Source organism: Gouania willdenowi, chromosome 8 (assembly GCF_900634775.1).
Source record: "Gouania willdenowi chromosome 8, fGouWil2.1, whole genome shotgun sequence".
Taxonomy (NCBI): Eukaryota; Metazoa; Chordata; class Actinopteri; order Blenniiformes; family Gobiesocidae; genus Gouania; species Gouania willdenowi.
In genome coordinates this window covers 10,241,334-10,261,352 of record NC_041051.1, presented here as the reverse complement: position 1 = coordinate 10,261,352, position 20,019 = coordinate 10,241,334, and the positions used below count along the sequence as shown (strand labels likewise).

The following is a 20,019-nucleotide window of genomic DNA, read 5'->3' as shown; positions in this document are numbered from 1 at the left end:
TGATCTCATCTGATACATTTGTTTTGCTCTTTAACAGTACATGTGAGGCAAAGTAAAAAATAAAATAAAAAAGAAGTAAAATAAGAATACTTCATTAATAACTGTAGTGAAATGGATTCCTGGACTGTGTCAACATGTATCTCACATAGTAATGGATCAGTTGTCTTATTTAACTGGGTTTTATCTTGTGTACTTGATGTGTAAGACTGTTTATGTTGCACAGAAAGCCAAATGCAGATTGTAACGTGTTTGTAAAACATACACATGCACTTGTTTTTGAACATGCTGTGTATTGTAAGTAGATTGAGGCTTTGCTTTGGGGTGAAATAAAGCTTTAATATTTGCCTATGATACATTTTCACCTGCAGACATTTGGTGACGTAGTGTCATACAAAGTCCTCTTGCGCGCAGGTTATATAACAATCTGTGCACATCAGCAGGTTTTTGTGATGATGTAAATTATTCTCTGGGTCACACACGGCGTGTGTTGTGGTGTGTGCTTATTTGGTTGTGTTTGGACTTTTAAAAGAGAGCTCCCAGTGATGTTTAGGCTGATAGAAAACAGTTGAACTGCGCATAGAGTTCAGCTCAGTCGAAGCAGGACGGAGGAGAGCACAGAGCGCTGACGGTCGCTTTCGGCTTTATTATGCTTAATTTGATCGGTAATTGCCAATCAAACCCATCGGACCCATGGTGAAAAGAAAGAAGACACCACTGGCCGCTGAAGAGCAGGAAAATGGGTAAAAATAAAGAAGAGATAAGCACTTTATTCGGATGACGAGTGCACGGATGGGTTTCGTTGTCGTTTGAGCAGGGCGCTAAACTGAAAAGCGCTCCTATATGAAATTTAGTTGCATTTTTTACCCTCGATTCTGTGCAATCCAGCCAAAGGACACTCGGTAAAACAAAATCGACACTTATTGAAATATTTTGGAGTGTATCGTAATTTTTCCCGGCCTGTAATATGCATTTATTTGATGTTGTTTTGACGGGACTGGAGAGGGGATTTGAAACAAACAGCGGCGGCCATGTTGAGAGACAGGGATCGTCGTCTTTAGAAGTTAATTTCGCTCGCAGTTTTTGCTCCTAATCTGACAGATTGTGTGTGAATGTGTGCCGGCAGCATGACACCGGGCTCCAGGGACGGGATCGGTGTGGATGGAAGGGGGAACCCGTCCAGAAAGCCCGAAGGCTGCGACGAGGACGAGAGCGCAGAGAGCAGGCGAGCTCGGAGCGCAGTACAAAGGAAAGTCCTAATCCATCAGCCGCGGCCACAGACCCGCTCAGAACCGGGCCGAGCCTGACCCAGCACACCTCGGCCGAACCGGCCCCTGCGGGACACGACCAGCATCATTTTCTCCGATCCAGCGTCCGACCTCCGAGCAAGCGGATACGGAAGGATTCAATCGGCTCAGCCATCAATGGACACGGAGGGGCCAAGCAAAGGTACCAACAGAGAGAGAAGTGTGTGTGTGATGAGGAGAGCAGGCTATCACTGACATCCCAGCTGGGACTGTTTGTTTATCTGGTGGCTCACATGATGCTCTGCTCTGTGGCCCTGGTGGTGGTGTGTTCATCTCCTCAGGGGCCACAGGCTCCTCAAAGCACTGTGTTGCATCCTGGGAGCCACTGGACACATCCATCCATAGCTATACTGTACTGATCCATGGTCATGGTGCATTGGGACACACACACCAAACTTTTTTGGGGGCATTTCTGATTCTAATAATAAGTATCCCCTTTGTCCAGATACAACATTTTTACTCAGAATACTACAAAAAAACAAAAAACAAAAAAACAACAACTATAAAGCGTATTAATGGAATGAATGAGTGATAACACACATTTTAAAGATCCTAACTTTGTAAATAAATAGAAAGAAAAAGCAGTATTTAGTGCTTCCTGAATAGATTTATTTCTACAGTTTTTATAATTTCCCGTCATCTGTCACCTGGCGTGGGACCAAGTCCAAGTAGTTTCAGTTCATGTTCTAATCAAGATCATTGTCATCATCATTATTATTGTGATTCATTTTTGTGATACATCATTTTTAACCAACATACAAATTTTAAAATCCCCATGTTTTTTTTAAAAATAATTTATTAGTTTTCCACTTTCTCTCAAGTACCCCCCTATAGTGCCATGCATACCCCCGTTTGAGACACACTGCTTTAACAATCTTTGTAATTATATTTTATCTTTTTGCTTTTCCATTAGAATTATTATTATTTTTTTTAACATTGTACCTCTTTTTTAGAAAAGCACAGTTGACACGTATGCTATGATAACAACCAATTACAGGCATTGTAACTCACAGGTTAATAATTGAGAAGCATCCTTGTCTTGTTGTTTATTTATCGGACAGGCCAGAAAGAAATGTTAGTTTGTGGTTAGTTGGAGAAATTTACTTCAAAAAAGGTTTTGATATAATGGTTCTCTGTATTTTCTTAGGATTTTGCAGACTATTTCATTGACATGCACATGTCGACACAATCGTAAGTGTCAGCATTGAGCAACCTTAACTTGCATTTTTTTCTTGTGAGTAGAGTAGTATATGTGGGTATATCAGGAAATGACCGGATCTCTACTATATGCAAACAAGCCTCGGCGACGCTAACAGAAAGCTGCTTTTTTATGTTTTCATTCAAATTAAGTGTCCACCCCCCTCAGTTTCCACATCACTTATTTCACAAGAGTAAAAAGTAGGTGGAAAGTAGTAACTCAGGTTCTCTATGAGCAATGTGGCTTTTTTTTTTTTTTTTTTTTTTTTTTTTTTAAAAAAAGCATGTTTGCAACAAACTACATAGAAGGCCTTTTCCTCCTCACTAAAGAATGCTATGCTTTTTATGGAGTAAAAGTATTTTAGTAATGTGTTCGTGCTGCATGTCAACATTGCTAAATATATCTTTTAAGTTCATTCAGTCTTTGATCAGACAACACAATCTACAGCATGTTTCATCTATTTACGCTCTCTCTATTTGTGCCCATGAGAATAGAAAGTGGTACACTTTGTGTCATTGGATATATTATATTATGCAAAGTTTGAGCATTCTTGCCAAAAAAAAGTTTTTTTATTTTTTTCTGGTGATGCACTATTAGTTGCCAAACTGTTTTGAAGAAGCACATCAAAGCTGTGTCAGCATGTGGAGTTATTTTCACTTAAAACAATATAGTTCTTCTGTGTGCGACTGCCTGGTGTTTGTGTTGACTACTGTATTCTGGCTCTGGTTTGGAGCTCTGGGCTGGTGGAGTGAAGTTGGATTCCAGAGATCAACAGGAGTTGGTTTTGGACAAGTGTGCTCAGTGCTGTTGACCGAGTCGGAGAGATTGATTGTATTGCCAGAGTCGAACCACATAAAAGGAGCACTGTTCGTTTGTTGGAATTTTGTTGATTCCCATAATAACCCATACTTTAGAAAGCTATTTGCAGAGGTGTGAAGTGTACTGACCGTGGCTCGGGTGGTAGTGGGTCGTCTTCTGATCGAGAGGTTGGGGGTTCGATCCCAGTACCTGACTATGTGTCGAAGTGTCCTTGGGCAAGACACTGAACCCTAAGTTGCTCCCAGTGGTCGACTAGCGCCTTGCATGGCAGTCCTATCCCACTGGTGTGTGAATGTGAGAGTGATTGGGTGAATGAGCTGATATGTAAAGTGCTTTGAGACTGGTTCAGTGTGGGGAATAAAGCGCTATATAAAATCAAGTCCATTTATCATTTACTGATATATCCTACTCAAGTAGATGTACTGTTACTTGATTATAATTGTATTCAAGTACAAGTAAGTCATATATAAAATACTCAAGTACAAATGAAAAGTTTGCTCAATTGAACGGTAGTTAGTTACTAGTTACTTTCACCCCCCACATTTATTTTTGGGAATAAATCTTGCCACGGTTCCCTGTATATAGTAAATATCTTGTGTAAACTTAAAAAAGGAACAATTGGAACTTAATTTATCTTCCACAAAGGCATCTGTATAAAATAGAATTGAATAAAAATGTATTGGTCTCTACAGCGGAAATTGACACATTGCAGCAACACAAATAGAATAGCAGACAGAAAGAACAAAAATAAATACCAACCCAAAATATATACGACTGTGGGACAGACGTAAATTAGAAGAAAAAACAAAACAACTGCATAAAAAAAAAAAAAAAAGTTTGTCAAAATGGACAATTCTTTATTAAATTAAATTAAATAACACCAATGAATTCAATTTAAAAAAAAATTAAAAAAATCTCAAGCTCTAAGTATAGCTAAATTTATGAACTCTAAAACATTGCCATGCCAAATGTGCTATGTGGGTAACAACATAATAGGTAGAAACCACAACCTGAGCCTTAGAATGTGGGTGGGCATGTATTGGAAATGGCAAGACTAAGAACATATGGATTATGTTCAATGTACCGTCAAGAGACCATGAAATAGAAAAGAAAAAAAAATCACAAAAAGTTATAACTCAGTAACTGTTGGGTGAAAAAATTTCATGAGTTACTTTACATTCTTTTAAAACGTACTTCAGTACAAGTAAAATGACTGATTTAGAAAAATACTCAAAAAATTACAAGTACCCGTAAAATTACAGTAACGTGAGGTAATCTGTTACTTTCACCTTTGGATAATTGTATGTTTTCCTGTCATGATGCTTGAGTTACGGTTGTAACATTGTTGTTTCAGTGATGCTGCCAGACTCTGATTCTCATGTTTGTTTTATAATGCTACTCTGGATTCTCTGTTTCTATGTAACACAGGGGCAGAGAATTGCTCCACTTCCCAGGGGGCATTGGGACAGTCAGGGCCTGTAGCTGGCTCATTGGGGGGAATATCTAAGGCTGCCAAAGGACAAGCTTCTGTTGAGAAGGATGAGCACGCTGGAAACCAGAAGAGGGCCCGTCGGCAGTGGGAGTCTTGGAGCACAGAAGACAAGAACAGTTTCTTTGAAGGCCCTGTACGAGGTAAAGGTTTTAATCCGACCTCAGCCGCGCTACAACTAAACACTTGCTCTTCTTTGCTTTTAACAATCTCGTCTGCTGCTCCGCCCTCTAGTATGGGAAGGATTTTGAGGCGATCCAGAACAATATCGCAATGAAGTACAAGAAGAGAGGCAAGCCAGCAAACATGGTGAAAAACAAAGAGCAGGTGCGACACTTCTACTACCGCACGTGGCACAAGATCTCCAAACACATTGATTTTGCTGACGGTGAGCTCCTCTTTACACATCACACATGCACCTCATGAAATATGTTGCATGTGAAGGCATGATTTACCTTGTAACTGTACAAGATTGGCTGACAGTGCTCAGAGGGCATACGTTTCTTTGATACATATTTGTAAATATATGTCAGAACGTTTGTGAAAATGTAATTATTTTTGCTTTGATCAGTAAACACAGGAGAGCAGATCTGATTAACACAAGGACAGCACAGCTCTCCTTTGATTTCATAAATGATAAAAAATTGCTTAATTTCATTACAGCCTATTCTAGTGTGTGGTTGCACAGATGTTGTCACTCCTTTCCTTTTCAGTTTATACCAGAGTGCTGAAGAAATCCTCTCAGGAGCTGTACGGTCTCATCTGCTACGCTGAGCTCCGTAAAAAAGTTGGAGGATGTAAGTGATGGTCGTATTATGGTCCTGTACTACGACGCTGGCTAACTTGTTTTTGGGCTAAATAACTTCATAACCTGGTCCCGACCAGGTAGATACTATCTGAGCGAGTCCAAAAGTCCTTTCCTTTTAACCAATCAGTTCTCTTGGAAAATGAGCTGCTCATTCTTAGATGATCCTGGTTGGTGCAGACCTGAGAGCTACGTTTAGGAAAGAAAAAATATTAATGGATAAATGCAATCCTTTCATTTACTGATGACATCCTTTAGGAAAGATATAGATTTACATCTGATGGACTGATCTATAGTCAGCTGATGAAGACGCTCTCTGTATACGCAGACGGATGACCTCATTCATTCATTCATACGCTATAGTGACGCTGTCAGCATCAGCAGGAACATACCTCAGTGAAACACTGTGCTCTCATCCCCAGTGTGTGTGATAAATTTAGGACTACCTGAATAGAAACACGTCTGTGATGTAATGAAGTGAAACTGATCAGAGCCCTGTCTGTGTCCGTCTATCATCTTATTGCTTAGTGCTGTGTGATACAGTATATGTCCCAATATAGTTTTTCTACCTTAAAATTATATAAAATGAATGGAAAATTGGTATTCATTATATGTTTTATTATATATAGAAATAAACAAAAAAAAAAATCCCAAAATAAATCGCACTTGAAATGTATATCCTGCTTTGTAGTACAGGTGCTCTCTGAAAGAGAATGTTTGGTTAGGTGAAGCCTGCTAATGGAGATAAATCCCTGATATACTTATCCAGCTTCATAGTACAGGCCCTATGGGTCAGACTTAATGTTTGTTAAAAGTGTTTCTGTTTTGATGCTTTTAGTTCAAGACACAAGGGAAGCGACTGTCATGCCTGATCCCAGCCACAGGAGACGGCTGCTCCCTGAGGTGCAGTGTCATTAACTGTGACTCTGTTTCTTTCTTCCACAGTGATGGATGACAAAAATGCAGCAAAGTTGAATGAACTCATCCAGCAGGGGTAAGTCAATGAGAAAGGTCAGGGGCTTTTTAAAAAACATAGAAGTGTGTTTATTAACTCGCATTGAGCGCAACATTTCACAATTACACCTGTTAAAATAACAGCAATTACACAAAAGTATACAAACCAACATATGGTCATAATGAAACATCAGTAGACTGTATATGGCCTAAGTTTGCATGTTTTAAATAGATGTTTGCATCCTGTTTTTTGCAGGGCCACCACTGTGCGCTCCAAAGGCAGGAACCTTCGCATCAAAGCTCCCATGTGTCGCGCTTTGAAGAAACTTTGTGATCCCGACGGTGAGCACGTGCACACACACGGCCACCAACAAATTGAGACGGGAGAACTCAAACCCACGTCAGCACTGAAGATTCAAGCTGCATCATTCAGAGGGTGTAGGAGGGTGGAGATTAAGTAAAATAAATAAATATATAAAATAAAACAATGACAGCGTGTGTGGGCTTGTGGCGTTTCTATAGTAACTAGGGAAAAAATTGAGGAGCAGGAGGAAGGTGGAAAACACGACTGTGTGAAACTGTCTCTGTTCAATCACGCTGCAAAAAGATTGATGCCAATCAGGGTAATGGTGTGTGTGTGTGTGTGTGTGTGTGTGTGTGTGTGTGTGTGTGTGTGTGTGTGTGTGTGTGTGTGTGGTGTGTGTGTGTGTGTGTGTGTGTGTGTGTGTGTGTGTGTGTGTGTGTGTGTGTGTGTGTGTGTGTGTGTGTGTGTGCGCGGCGCGCGTCCGCGCGCCTACATTTTGTGTTGACTAGCATTTTCTATTAATCAGTAAACACACTTAGATTATTAGAAAAGATCATTTCAAAATGTCGTGAGGAGCTTTTCTGACATCTCATGGCTGCTTCAAATCCTAAAGAATCAGGACATGCACGGCCTTGCTCTCTCATACTGAACATGAAGCAAAATCAGTCAAAAGCGTTATGAATCTGTGACTGTGTTCGAAATAGCATATTAATGTACTACTCATACTAAATCTGACGTCAAAATGAGTATGTAGTGTGTTCACATTAGATGGTATGAAAAGATTGAGTATGCGAGAAATACCTGGATGTATACTATATGGGGACTTTTTTAAGTATGCACGATGGGCACACTAGTCATATTCAACCGCCCCATGATGCATTGCGAGCGGAACGTAAAAGCTAAATATCAAATATCCTCTTTTCAAAATAAAAGTATTTCTTCTTGTCTTCCATTAGTTTTTAACCCTTTTGTAAATAGGGCTCTTGTTTTGAAGTTAACTGGAAGTTTAGTCAGTCGCACAATGGATGGTCTCCAAAAAATTTTTAAATGTGTTTCTGCAGGGTTCGTGGATCAAATGACCACATGTTGATATTCTACTTGATATTTAGCCTCAGTGTGCTTCAGGTTTTTGTTGTTGTAGGTTCGAAATGTATCTTGGGAAACTTGGAAGTATATTTCAGTGGGAACGCTCATCATCCTTGTCATACTAATAGTATATAGTAGACAGTATATACTCATCAAGCATGTAGTATGTTAGTATGCAATTTTGAACACAGCCTAAGACTTCAGATCAGCGCTTCATCCTAAAACTTGTCCACACCTGTGTGGCTCTTTAGATTGTTTTTAAAACAGTTTCACGCTGATGGTGTTTTTTTTCTTACTGTTTTAACTTACACTAAAAGCCTCCTCAAAGCTCATTGAGTCGTACTCTCTCTGCAGGAGTGAGTGATGAGGAGGACCAGAAGCCGGTGCGGCTCCCCCAAAGGTGGCGTTGGAGCTCCCGCCGCGCAGTAACCGCTCCTGGGCTCGAGTTCAGAGCCTCGCCCACAACCCTCGCCTCAGGTCATCTCAGGAATTCAATCATTAAAGACATTCAACAGATCATTGGCATTTCTAATGCGTGCTTGTGAAACACTGTTTTGGTACCTCCTTCATTAAAAACTGACATTAGATTAATGTAACTACGGTAATAACATTAGTAACAGAGGTCGACTGCAGTTTTGCAGATATTTGACGCTGTGGTCACACATAACAAAGGGCTTGAAAATAATTCTTCCAATTATTTTTTTTTCAACGCAGGATGATGGTGGAGCTCCACAGGAAGGTTTCCAGCCTCATCGAGTATTTAAAACAGAAGTGGGCTCACCACGACCAGCGCATTGTATCCTTTCAAAACAAAAGCCTATTTTATTGATGTTTTCTTAGCGTATCAGTAAGTAATTGCTATTTTTGTAGTTGCTTAAATCATCTCTTTAGTACCTAGGTTCCCAAAGGGGTTCTCAAATTATCATAGGGGCTACGTGAATAGAAATTAAAAACAGCATGACAACATTGGAAACTAAAATAAAAATACAAGAGCAGTCTGGAGCCTCCATGCATTGCCACCAATTACACATTGGCCTCTGTAGGTCTACCCTCTAGCGGTGACAGTGAAGCAGTTTGGACAGCAAATATGATGAGCAACATTGCTTTACGCTAGCCACACGTGCTGTCAAGACCTTGATGCCTTTTGCCACCATGTAGGCCCCTACTTTATGTGAAAGTGGAACAAAAACAGAAAAAGACTTTGCTTGGAGAACAATTATAGACTCTTAAATTCCACCAAACATCACAGTTCTAAGCATCCTCTCAACCTCACTTTTCAAATTAAAGTTGTAGTGAGTTTCAGGGTATATTACTGCTATATGTTCAATCAACAAATGTTTGGTAGAGTTTTATCCAAAATGAAAGAGAGAGTTTCTCACTGAAAATGCCAGTAGGCTAATTGATTAATAAATCCAGTGATAATTCTGAATAAAATGTTTTATTGTGTGCTTACAGAATATTATTATTATTATTTTATTATAATATATTATTCCTCAACAGGATAGTTAGAAATCAGGGACACATTTCCATGTAGGGCTACATTGTATATGACATAAATTATTGTGTTTTTTAAGTGTGCAGGAGTAGGGGGTACAATGGCTCCAGGTTAAATGTCTGAAGGGGTACATGACTGAAAAGTTTGGGAACCAGTGTTGTAAAATATTATTTTTTGGGGTAAGTATCGGTTATAAGTGTGATCTGTTCCTTAATCCTGATTTCCAGCTCCAGAGTCTCATAGAGAGGGAGGCTCTTGAGGGGATTGATTCCAGCACCGGCTCTGTGAGCAGATCTCCACCTGAGGACCTGTTTCTGTTCCCAGCAGAGTGTAGCACTCTGACTACTCTACCTGGGGTGTCCCGTGTGGTTCACTCCAAGGCTTCATGCACTGTACACTGGGTCGAGAGTGGGAAGAACCGCCCCAACGTCAAGGAACTACCAGCCGCCCATATACTGGGCATCCACACGGCGCCGACCTCTCGAGGTGCCAATAAAGCTGGACGTGCGTCCTCATCTGGTTCTTCAGTGACTGTTGGTGGTGAAACCCGTCGGACTGAAGCCTTTAGTCCTGAATCATTAGCTGATGATTCAGCAAAGCTCGAGGAGAAGAAACCCTCTTCTGTATGTGATCCTTTTTCAGTTCAGCAAGCTCTGCCAGAAGATGGTAACGGGTTTGGATCTGTTGAGATTAGTCAGACCAGTACTTCTATAGAACATACAGAGAGCCTAGCCCTGACCAAGGTTACAGAGAATGTATCAAGTTGCACTGAGTGCTTATCAGAGCAATGCAAAGATGAGCAACCCTCAACCATGACCCCTCTCGAGGGCAGCCAGACACCTTCAGCCAAACCTCCAGTAGGAGGCTCAGAGGAGTGTGTGACCCAAAGCTCTCCGTCATCGATCAAAGAGCGGACTGTTGAGCAGATCAGAGAGGAGGGCTGGAACGCACGAGACTCAGAGAACGTCACGCTGGCTGAGCTCTACCTGATGTTTGGGAAACCAGGGAAACTGCAGCTGGAGTACGAGTGGCAGCCCAATGTTGGTCCCAGCAACCAAGAGAACGGACAATGCACGACCCCACCCACGCCCAACAGAACCAATCGGGTTTTACAATGTCTGCTCAAACTGGTGGCAACCGAGGTCAACCCTAAACCTTTGGTGAGTAATAGTATCCCCATCTTTCACTTTCAGCTGAAAGTTTTCTTTCTTTTTTTTTTTTAACTTAGTTAGCTAGCTAATTAGGGCTTCAGTAAACACAATTTGTTCAAAGGTTCACAAATGTTTCTCGTGGCCGATTGTTTTAGAAACCCAAGTAGACTTGGGGCCAAAACTCATATCTCAATATTTTTTTTCAAAAGAAACAATTTGGGTTGAATTTGCTGATGCAAAATACCACACAAGCCAATTTATTAACAAACAGCTGCACAATATGTGCCACTTTTGGCTTTATCTCTGATAAAGGACAGCACGTGTGAGTGAGTTCTGTAGTGTGGCTTGTTTAAGGGAAGGTCTGGGTTAGGACGTACTCAGTAATCATCTAACTGCTTTCTATGCTGTTCTGAGAAGGTGCAAAAGCCGTGACTCCTAAAATGAGTATTTTTATACAAAATTAGCTCTAAAATAAAAAAAATCGATCGATATAGCCGATATTATCATTTTCTATATCACCAAAATAGAAAACCTGATATATCTTTACATCTCAATATATTGCCCAGCCCTACGTAGACTTAAAAAAAAGCAACAAGAAGCAGCATTCTGGGAACATAATAACAATAATGGTCGCACAAATAATATGAATATTACTTGTAACATTATTACAATATTTTGCTAAAATAATAGTGGAGTTAGGTCAATAAAACCAACATTTATACATCCAGGTCCATGTCATCAACAGCATCTGGATTGTTGCACTTTTAAAACCCCAGATGTGATAAAGTCTATGTAAATATTCAACCTCTCACCAGATATTTTGCAAGGAGTTACATTTATTTATTATTTGGTCTTAATTAATTAGAATTTATTCAAACACAAAACAAAACACTTACATGAAGGAGAATTAATCAGATTAGTTTCATATGTTTGCTCTATAGCAGTGGTTCCTAACCTTTTACGGGTGATTTTTCTAACACAAATTTCTGACGATTCCAGAGATGTTTTTTCTCTGGAATTAATTTTTGACCATGTTTGTTATATTGTGTTACAAATACAGAATAACCAGCATTAGTGCACATGATTAGTTATACAGTATTTGAGAAAGTGAGAGTATAGACGACTTTTGTTTGAGATTGTGTATGGTAAAGAATAACAATTAAAATAATAATAGTTGAAAAAATATAATAGATTTATATATAATTTTATTCACACTTTTTTTATCAATTACTCAACATTGCAGGAGGCCCCAAGGTTGATAGTCACAACAAAACAGTGTTTTTGTTGTTACAGGAAGTGTTTTTGTGTTTTTCCCATCAGACCTCAGAACTCTGCTCCACGGCCACGTCACCGTTCAAAACGAACCAGGACGAGCAAAACCAGACACTCACGCCTCCAACTAAAGGTGCTGTGGCAGGGGTTCGCAGCCCCAGCTTTGGCCGCCAGCAGGCATCAGTTCGTGTGGCTCGATTACAGCTCCAGAACGCTGGTGCTACAGGTTTGTGTGGCTTAATGTGTGTGTATCAGAACTAGGAATGTGCATTGCCATGAATCTAACAATATAATACACAATTTCATACAATATATCCCGCTACTAAACAGTATTGATATCACAATGTCAATAATTACAAATTTCACTATTACAAGTACAAAATGGTATGAGATACAATTAATTTTATTATTTTTAAACTTGTTTAGAAGAAGTAAATGGTAACTAACCTTAATGCAAGTACCGATATCAAAAACAAGTGGTATGTTTATAAAACTGTCAAATTACATTTTCAAAAATGTTTTTTTTAATTATTTAATAAAAAGTAACCACATACATCTATAAAAGTTCCCAGTATGTTTTATCAAAATAAAGTGCAATCATCTTTCAAGCTAAAATGCATTGAGGAGTGAGGTAAAATGGTAAATGGACTTGATTTATATAGCGCTTTATCCCCACACTGAAGCAGTCCCAAAGCGCTTTACATATCAGCTCATTCACCCAATCACTCTCACATTCACACACCAATGGGACAGGACTGCCATGCAAGGCGCTAGTCGACCACTGGGAGCAACTTAGGGTTCAGTGTCTTGCCCAAGGACACATAGTCAGGTACTGGGATCAAACCCCCAACCTCTCGATCAGAAGACGACCCACTACCACCTGAGCCACGGTCGCCCTTTAGGTAGTTTAACAAGGTCTTGTTGGTCCACTGACACCTAGTGACTGGGCGTTTTCGTGCTATGCATACGGTAGCGCAATTAAATGTTTTTTTGTTTTGTTAAAAAACACGATTAAAAAGAAATCGATTTGGAAATTTTTGGATCAATACCATAATCGCGTGGTGAAATATTGTGATATATCGCAGAATCTGAACTTCCAGCACAGACAGCAGAAAGCTTTCCTTCTGTGTAGCTTTCTGTATAAAATTGGCAACATTTTGTTTCTATTGAAATGTAAAAATCTTAAATGCAGTCCTTTTACTGTCCCTGTGTACAGCAGGTGTTGTTCTCCTATCTGTTTGCTGCAATTGTTTGATTTTTTTATTTACTGCATTAACTTTGGTTTGTCAATAACAGCCCCTCGTTTTTCCTCAGGTGGGCGTAACCTTCCTCGCTCTCTGCTGGGCTCGACTCTAGGCACTGATTCTGAAGGAGGCGTGTTCGCTGTTCCCACCACGCTGCCCCCCAACAGCTCACGCCACAGTCGAATGTTTTCCCCCAACAAAGAGGCCGAGCTCGCCCTGAAACAGCAGCTGGACTCCATCAGTGTAAGAAGGAACAGAATCAGGCAGAAATGAATGATCCCTGATATTTAATATGGTCGCTTTGTGTTTGAAATATGCTCACCTTCATCTTAGCATCTGATAATGGGCCGATTAAGTCATTTAAATTTGATTTATCATTGAATCTTGTGGAAAGTAAGTGGACAATATATAAAGATTCAAAATATCTCGAGTTTTCTATTTTGGCGATGTTGAAAATTGCAATATCGCCTCTAACAATATATTTTTATTTTTATTTTATTGCATATTTTATATTAAACTACTTGTTTTAGGAGTCACTGCTTTTATTACTTCTCAGAACAGCATGAAAAGTACAGTTAGATGATTACTGAGTGCATCCTAACCCAGACCTTCCCCTAAACAAGGCACATTACAGAACTCACTCACACATGCTGTCCTTTAGAGGAGAAAAAGACTAAAGTGGCAGATTTTATGGAGCTGTTTGTTACTAAATGTGTCTGTGTGGCACTTTGCATCAGCCAATTTAAACCATAACCGTCTTTCGGGTAAGACTTTGCGTTAAAAATATCAAGATTTATATTGTATAACGCCATTTTGAGATAAAAATATTGAGATATGAGTATGAGTTATCGCCCAGCCCTAAAGTAATGACACACGCACATACATTTGAAAAAACATTGAGATCCACTTTTTTTCTCTGTGCAGATGCAGTCAGATCTCTTCCTGTCAAGGCAGAGAAAACCTCGGAACAGACAACTGAGGAAACCTCTGGTGGTTCAGGTGGGATAATCGAAACGTTTCATTCCTTCCAGGAAGTGTATTCCAAGATTGTTGTGTTTTTTTTTTCACTGATTAAGTGTGTTTCCTGTTCACAGCGAACACTGTTGCCCAGAACTACAGGAGACACTCCACAGCATGTGTGCTCCTTCTCCATCCTGTCCAACTCCTCCGCCACAGGTAGGACAGTCACACATCATAAACTACATTGTTCTTTTTGAAGGCAGGGGTTTTAAACTTGGTTTGCTTTCACCTTCTTAACAACAGCTCTAATGTCTTGACTCTCACTTCCTGTTTATCCTTTCAGGAACTGGATCGTTCCGGCCGATTCAGACACGTCTCACTCCTTCCTCTCGCCCTCTCCAGTCCAAAATTTCCCCAGCAGTGTCTACTTCCGCAGTCGCTGCGGAACTTTCCAGTATGTATCAACAACCGTTAACACTTAATTAATATAATTATACAGTGTATATATATATATATATATATATTTTTTTTTTTTTAATTTATTTTTCAAGCTGCGGGAATTTTTTTTTTACTTATTAAAATCATTTTAATTTCCCAAATAACTTGTCAATTTCTGTTTTTGATGTGTTATTGTGTGTCTTCAGCTTTTCGTCTTTTCTTGCTGTTCCTAAAGCTTTCTGTCTTTTAGGCGCTATCGGCCAGGCAGCCAAATCTGCAGGCATCATCCCGGGCAGCCCCAGTCACCAGCTGGACCCTCCTTCTGTTGAGGACGGCGCTGCGCTGGCCTCTGCACCTGTTACTGAAACTGAACACGAGGTCCTCCATCAAAATATACCAGAGGTGAGGAAATGCACACGCAGACTCACTTTTATATTTTAATTAAAGATCTTCCTACGTTTAGAGATGCATCTCTTATTTACATTTAAAGGAGCAGAGGGCAGGATTTGTGAGAAAATAAACATTAATTTTAGGTCTTTGAATGCTATTGGGTGATGCAGTGTTCAAACCCAAACAGAATGAGCCCACACACAAATGTCCCCCTATTAGTGATAGAACGATACATCGGCCGGCCGATATTATCGGCTGATTTTTGCGTTTTTTACGTGTATCGGCATCTATTTTTTACTTGTTCTTATTCTCCATCACCTGTTTTTAATATTTGTTAATAGTTTTTACTTGTCGTTCTACCTCAACTTTGTTAATTTCAATAAATGTTATTAAAACCTGAGACTTGTACCATTTATTATCATCATTGTGTAATTTTATTGATGTGAATTGAGGGAGCAAAAGTAGTATCGGCTCAAGAAAATCGTCAGTCCGTATCGGTCATCGGCTAAGGCTGAAGGATATTGATATCGGCATCAGCCCTAAAAAAAAATGAATATCGGTCTATCCCTACTGAACAGACTGTGCGATGCATTTTTTTACTGCAATTCTCAGCCTGAATTTCCAGCGTATTCCTGCAGACGTGACATCAAATGACGCTGATGCGCGTTCTCGACGACTTGGGGAGGCGTCCACTCTGCCGGAAATAATGAAGTAGAAGAAGAAGATAGCTTGGAGACTAGAAGAAGATGAGCACGGTGGACTTACCTACTGTTTGGTTCTGTGGAGGCATGTGCCGAGGTCCTGCAGTAAACGGTCACGTGAGCGTCGAGTAAATAAATAACTGTGTCACAGTTAGAGTGCGGATCGACCCAAACCCGACAGGCATTCAGATATTTATATCCGAGCTCGACCCGTAACAGACAGTTAAGCTTAATTTTTTCCTCGTACAATTGACATATTTAGTTTGTTTTTTGGTAAGCCCGCTTTAATTAACAAACAACTATTAAAGTCATCATCAGATCAGAGCACAGGGTAAGTGAACGTCAAACCCAAACAGAGACCCAGTGGATCTATTTACATAATCCATGTGTCAAAGATAAGAATAATCCATGTTATTGTGCAGAAAAAGGAATGTGGCTTCAACACTGATTTCCTCTGCTCCATGGTCCTGCTGCTGGCAGGAATGGAAAGGACACTATGTGACCGAACCCAACCACCAGTTCTAAATATCTGTCTGAACCCGTCCCGACCCGTCGGGTACCGTCAGGCTTTGGTCGGGTATCCATCGTCTAGTCACTCCTGTGCCGGCCTGGCTGATGACTGCAGTTACACTAACGGCCGTTGTTTCACTCTACAGTCTGATTTCTTCATCCTTTAAGTGTCAAAGTAATACAAGTTTGAAACCCTCAATGACATTGAGGGAGTGTCATTTGTTATTTACTGTTATGTGTTTTACTTTGAAAGTCTTTGTGTATGCGGATGTTTTAAAAATCCCACTCATTCTTCAGCTGTGTTCAGTCTTTTTGCATCATGAATGTTTTACTGTTAGATGTGATTCTTGGTTCCCAGTGAGCGTGCTCAGACTGTTTGTCCTTCCTGCTACAGAACGGTCTGCCTCCTCCATCTCCTGGTGTAACAGGTGGAGACTCTCTCCTGTCTCCGTCCAGCGTGGCATCACTCCTCGACATCTCGCTTCCTGGCCCTCCTGAGGAGGCCCTCACACCTGGAGAGCCTCAGACACACATCAGTGACTCCATCATCGAGCTCGCCATCAACTCTAACCATTACGGTACGGACATGGATCACTCACGCTTTTATGATAAAGGTTTAGATTAAAAATACCTCTGAGGGCTGTGTGTTATTCTTTGCTCTACGTCTGTATCTCATGTTGTTTGGCTCTTTGTGCTACAGGTGAAGAAGCTTCTCTGTCTCCATCAAAGCTCGTCTCCACCGACGCCTCCAAACTGTTGAATTCGTCTCCCTCCGTCAGCCCGTCCAGAGGCTGGATCCCGTCCCCGAGCCACGACCCACAGTGGTACCCCAGTGACTCCTCTGACTCCACACTGGGATGCCTCCTCTGTAAGTCCAGCTTAGCTATATTCATTTATATATATCTATATATGTAATCAGTTAATGCTGACTCATTGCTCGCCTTAGTTTTAGTCCGTTTGAAATGTCTCTGTGCTGATGAATTCTTTGCAAATTGTGAAGCTTCTTCTTCTCCTGTTCTGTAGCCAGCATGGTGTCTCCTGATAAGAGCAGACGGCCCACTCTCACCCCATCAGGCCCCTCCAGTGGCACAGCTCTGCTTGGTCCCAGTCTCTTGGACTGCAACTCCCATGATTCCTTTCAGTCTCGTGGCCTTCCTGACGTTGCAGAAGTAAGTCAGTTCTCATCCCGTTATCAAGTAAAGAAGCATCATTTAGGATCCAGTTTGTTTGTTCAGGCCAAAAGCTTTGCTTTGGTTCTAAACTTAAAGTAATTAAATCAACTAATTATTTTTCATTGATTCATTAGTGTTAAACATATAATATACATGATATAGGCTGTAAACATCCATTGACAGTTTTCCTGGTATCTTGTAAATTTAAAAAATACTGTGAGTCAATAAATAAATAATCTCATCCTCTGGAAATTTAGCATATGGGAGTGTTTTTAAAAAAAAAAAAAATTTTACACCCCCGTCACATTTAAAGTTAAGCTAAGTCGAAGTTTTTCAACCTTAAGATTGTGACCCCATATGGGGTCGCCCAGAATTCAAATGGGGTCGCCTGAAATGTCTAGTAAATTATGAAAAAAATTCTGATTAAAATTATATTTTTTTAAATATTCTTTTTTCAAATTAAAACACTGCACACAATCTCAAACAACTGTATTCTATACTTTCACTTATTTAACTATGAATCTAGTTTAAAAATACAGTAAGAAAAATGTAATAATTATATAGTTAATTAAAAAAATAATAAAAAATAATGTTTTTGTAATTTTTAAAATGATTCTTCTTTTTCAAATTAAAACACCACACACAATTTCATACAACTGTATTCTATACTTTCACTTCCTCAAATATAAATCTAGTTTAAAAAATTACAGTAGAAACATTTAATAATTAGTTAATGAAATATTAATAAAATTAAAAATTATATTTTTCGAATTTTTTAGATTATTCTTTTTCAAATTAAAACACCATACTCGATCTCAAACAACTGTATTCTATACTTTCACCTCATCAAATATAAATCTAGTTTAAAGAAATGCATTTGAAAAAATTAGTAATAAAAATAAAAAATAATATTTTTGTAATTTTTTTTAATTTATTTATTTTTTTCAAACATACTTCCATACTTTCACTTCCTCATATATAAATGTAGTCTCATCACTATGGTGCTACTCGTAACACTACTGTATATCACACAAGTTTGTGTCAAGCAGAAATAAATGTGTGTTATGAGTTTGTCACACCACAGAAACGTGTGTCATTGACCACTGAGCCACATTTGAAAGATGAAAAAAATCGCTAAGTATATAAAATTAGGTCTCAAAATAATGGAAAAAAACCACTTCTCTGCTCTGAAACGCTGGGGGCGTGTCAGTTAGAGGCGTTTGAACCACGCCCACGTGCAGGAAGGGCGTCGCCACCTCCGTGTACTGTGTATATGGGAGAGAGAGTTCTTCTCCCATTGGTTTCCAAAGGTGCTCGGATTGGGCGTCAGCAGAAAGGTCTTCTCCACCTGAGTCTGAATATGTCCATCTCTCCTGGGTAGAGTCAGAACTGCGCCTGCTAGAGGCGAAAAACCAAATCGCGGTGTATATTTCATGGAAAATGTGGCACCAGTGGACACGTTTTATTCCCGAGTCTGAATATGTGCTTTGTTTTCGGCTCGGGGACGAATGGCGCCTGCTGGAGGCTGCGGTAGTTTGGTGTGCTTCAGCAGCAGGCAAGGGTTTATGCTAATGAGGGCTCCATGACGTAAAGCGGCTGTGATTTCTGACCCGCCCGTTAAATCCTGAACACAGAAATTTTAAACAGTTTGTGAAGCCGAGCTCCACACTTACATTATAAATGGTTAAACGGCTTTTTACGTGTTTTAAGGAATATATTTATGACCTATTTAATGTGTTTTGAAGAAAATGGCTGAATTTGCTTTACACAGACTTTAAGGTCGCCAGAAATTTGTGGTCACGATCCAAAAAAGGTTGAGAACCATTGAGCAAAGTCGTTAATCCAAGATTTCGATGTGAAGCAGTAAATAAATATTAACAAAGTAGTAGATTATCTGCCTTAATTTAACAACTTCTCACCGTCTGCATAGGGAAAAGTGAATAAATATTTAATTTTGTATGATCTCACAAACCTCGCTGTGTATTTTGTTGTGACAGTGGTTAATGGAACAGACAGGAACAGGTTTATCAGTGCTCATATGTTCTATTGTCAGGTGGATTCTCAGCTGGCCTGTATGATGAGTGAGAGCAGCGTGGACTACATCGCTCGTTTTAACGACCTGGCCCAGGAGCTGGCAGTGACTGAACCCTCCATCCATCCTCCATGAGGAGTAGAAACACCCAGTTACACCAGCAGGGGAACGGTTCTACCTGCTGGACGTTCTGCTTCTATGGAGGACACGTAAAGCCATGCCCTTGTTTGTAAAAGTGCAATAATTATAGAAAACCTTGAGCTCCGTTTGAAGCACTGAACTGTTTCTAAAGTGAGACGCCCTTTAATAAAAAATTTAAAAAAACTAATGACAAAAGCATTTCAAAAAATAACTCATACAGGAAAATATGCCATATCAGGAGTTTCTATCCACTGATTCTTTTATTTTGTAAGGTCTTTTCCTGCTGGCCGTGTGCCTAGCATCTGATTGTTTTAATCTCTTCTTATTTGAGATCCCACGCAAAAGAAATCAGTTCCTCTTAAGTGAAAAACACGTTTCTGCTTTTTCTTTACATTGTGCAATTAGCGTAAATAATTGTGGATTTTTTTTTTTTTTTTCACGTCGCAAATGATTTTCTGAATTTATCTCATGAACCAATTCTTCTTTTAATGGTAAATCTAAACTCATGAACCAATCTCCTTAAACACCCACTATCAGAAAAACAATCATTTATC

At 39.7% G+C, this 20,019-nt stretch overlaps 1 protein-coding gene across 1 annotated transcript; it reads left to right on the top strand.

Annotated features, from left to right (window-relative positions):
- The first annotated feature begins 569 nt into the window (after positions 1-569).
- LOC114468145 (protein cramped-like) lies at positions 570-19,638 on the top strand. Its single transcript, XM_028454858.1, is given in 23 exon segments — positions 570-740; positions 1,124-1,214; positions 1,217-1,446; positions 3,431-3,432; positions 4,750-4,946; positions 5,045-5,198; positions 5,524-5,607; positions 6,561-6,609; positions 6,826-6,911; positions 8,314-8,352; positions 8,355-8,436; positions 8,674-8,755; positions 9,682-10,614; positions 11,926-12,103; positions 13,192-13,364; positions 14,046-14,120; positions 14,216-14,297; positions 14,425-14,535; positions 14,770-14,921; positions 16,515-16,698; positions 16,821-16,988; positions 17,144-17,289; positions 19,346-19,638. Coding segments are annotated over 23 exon segments (3,462 nt in total). The 5' UTR covers positions 570-690; the 3' UTR covers positions 19,460-19,638.
- The last annotated feature ends 381 nt before the right edge of the window (positions 19,639-20,019 follow it).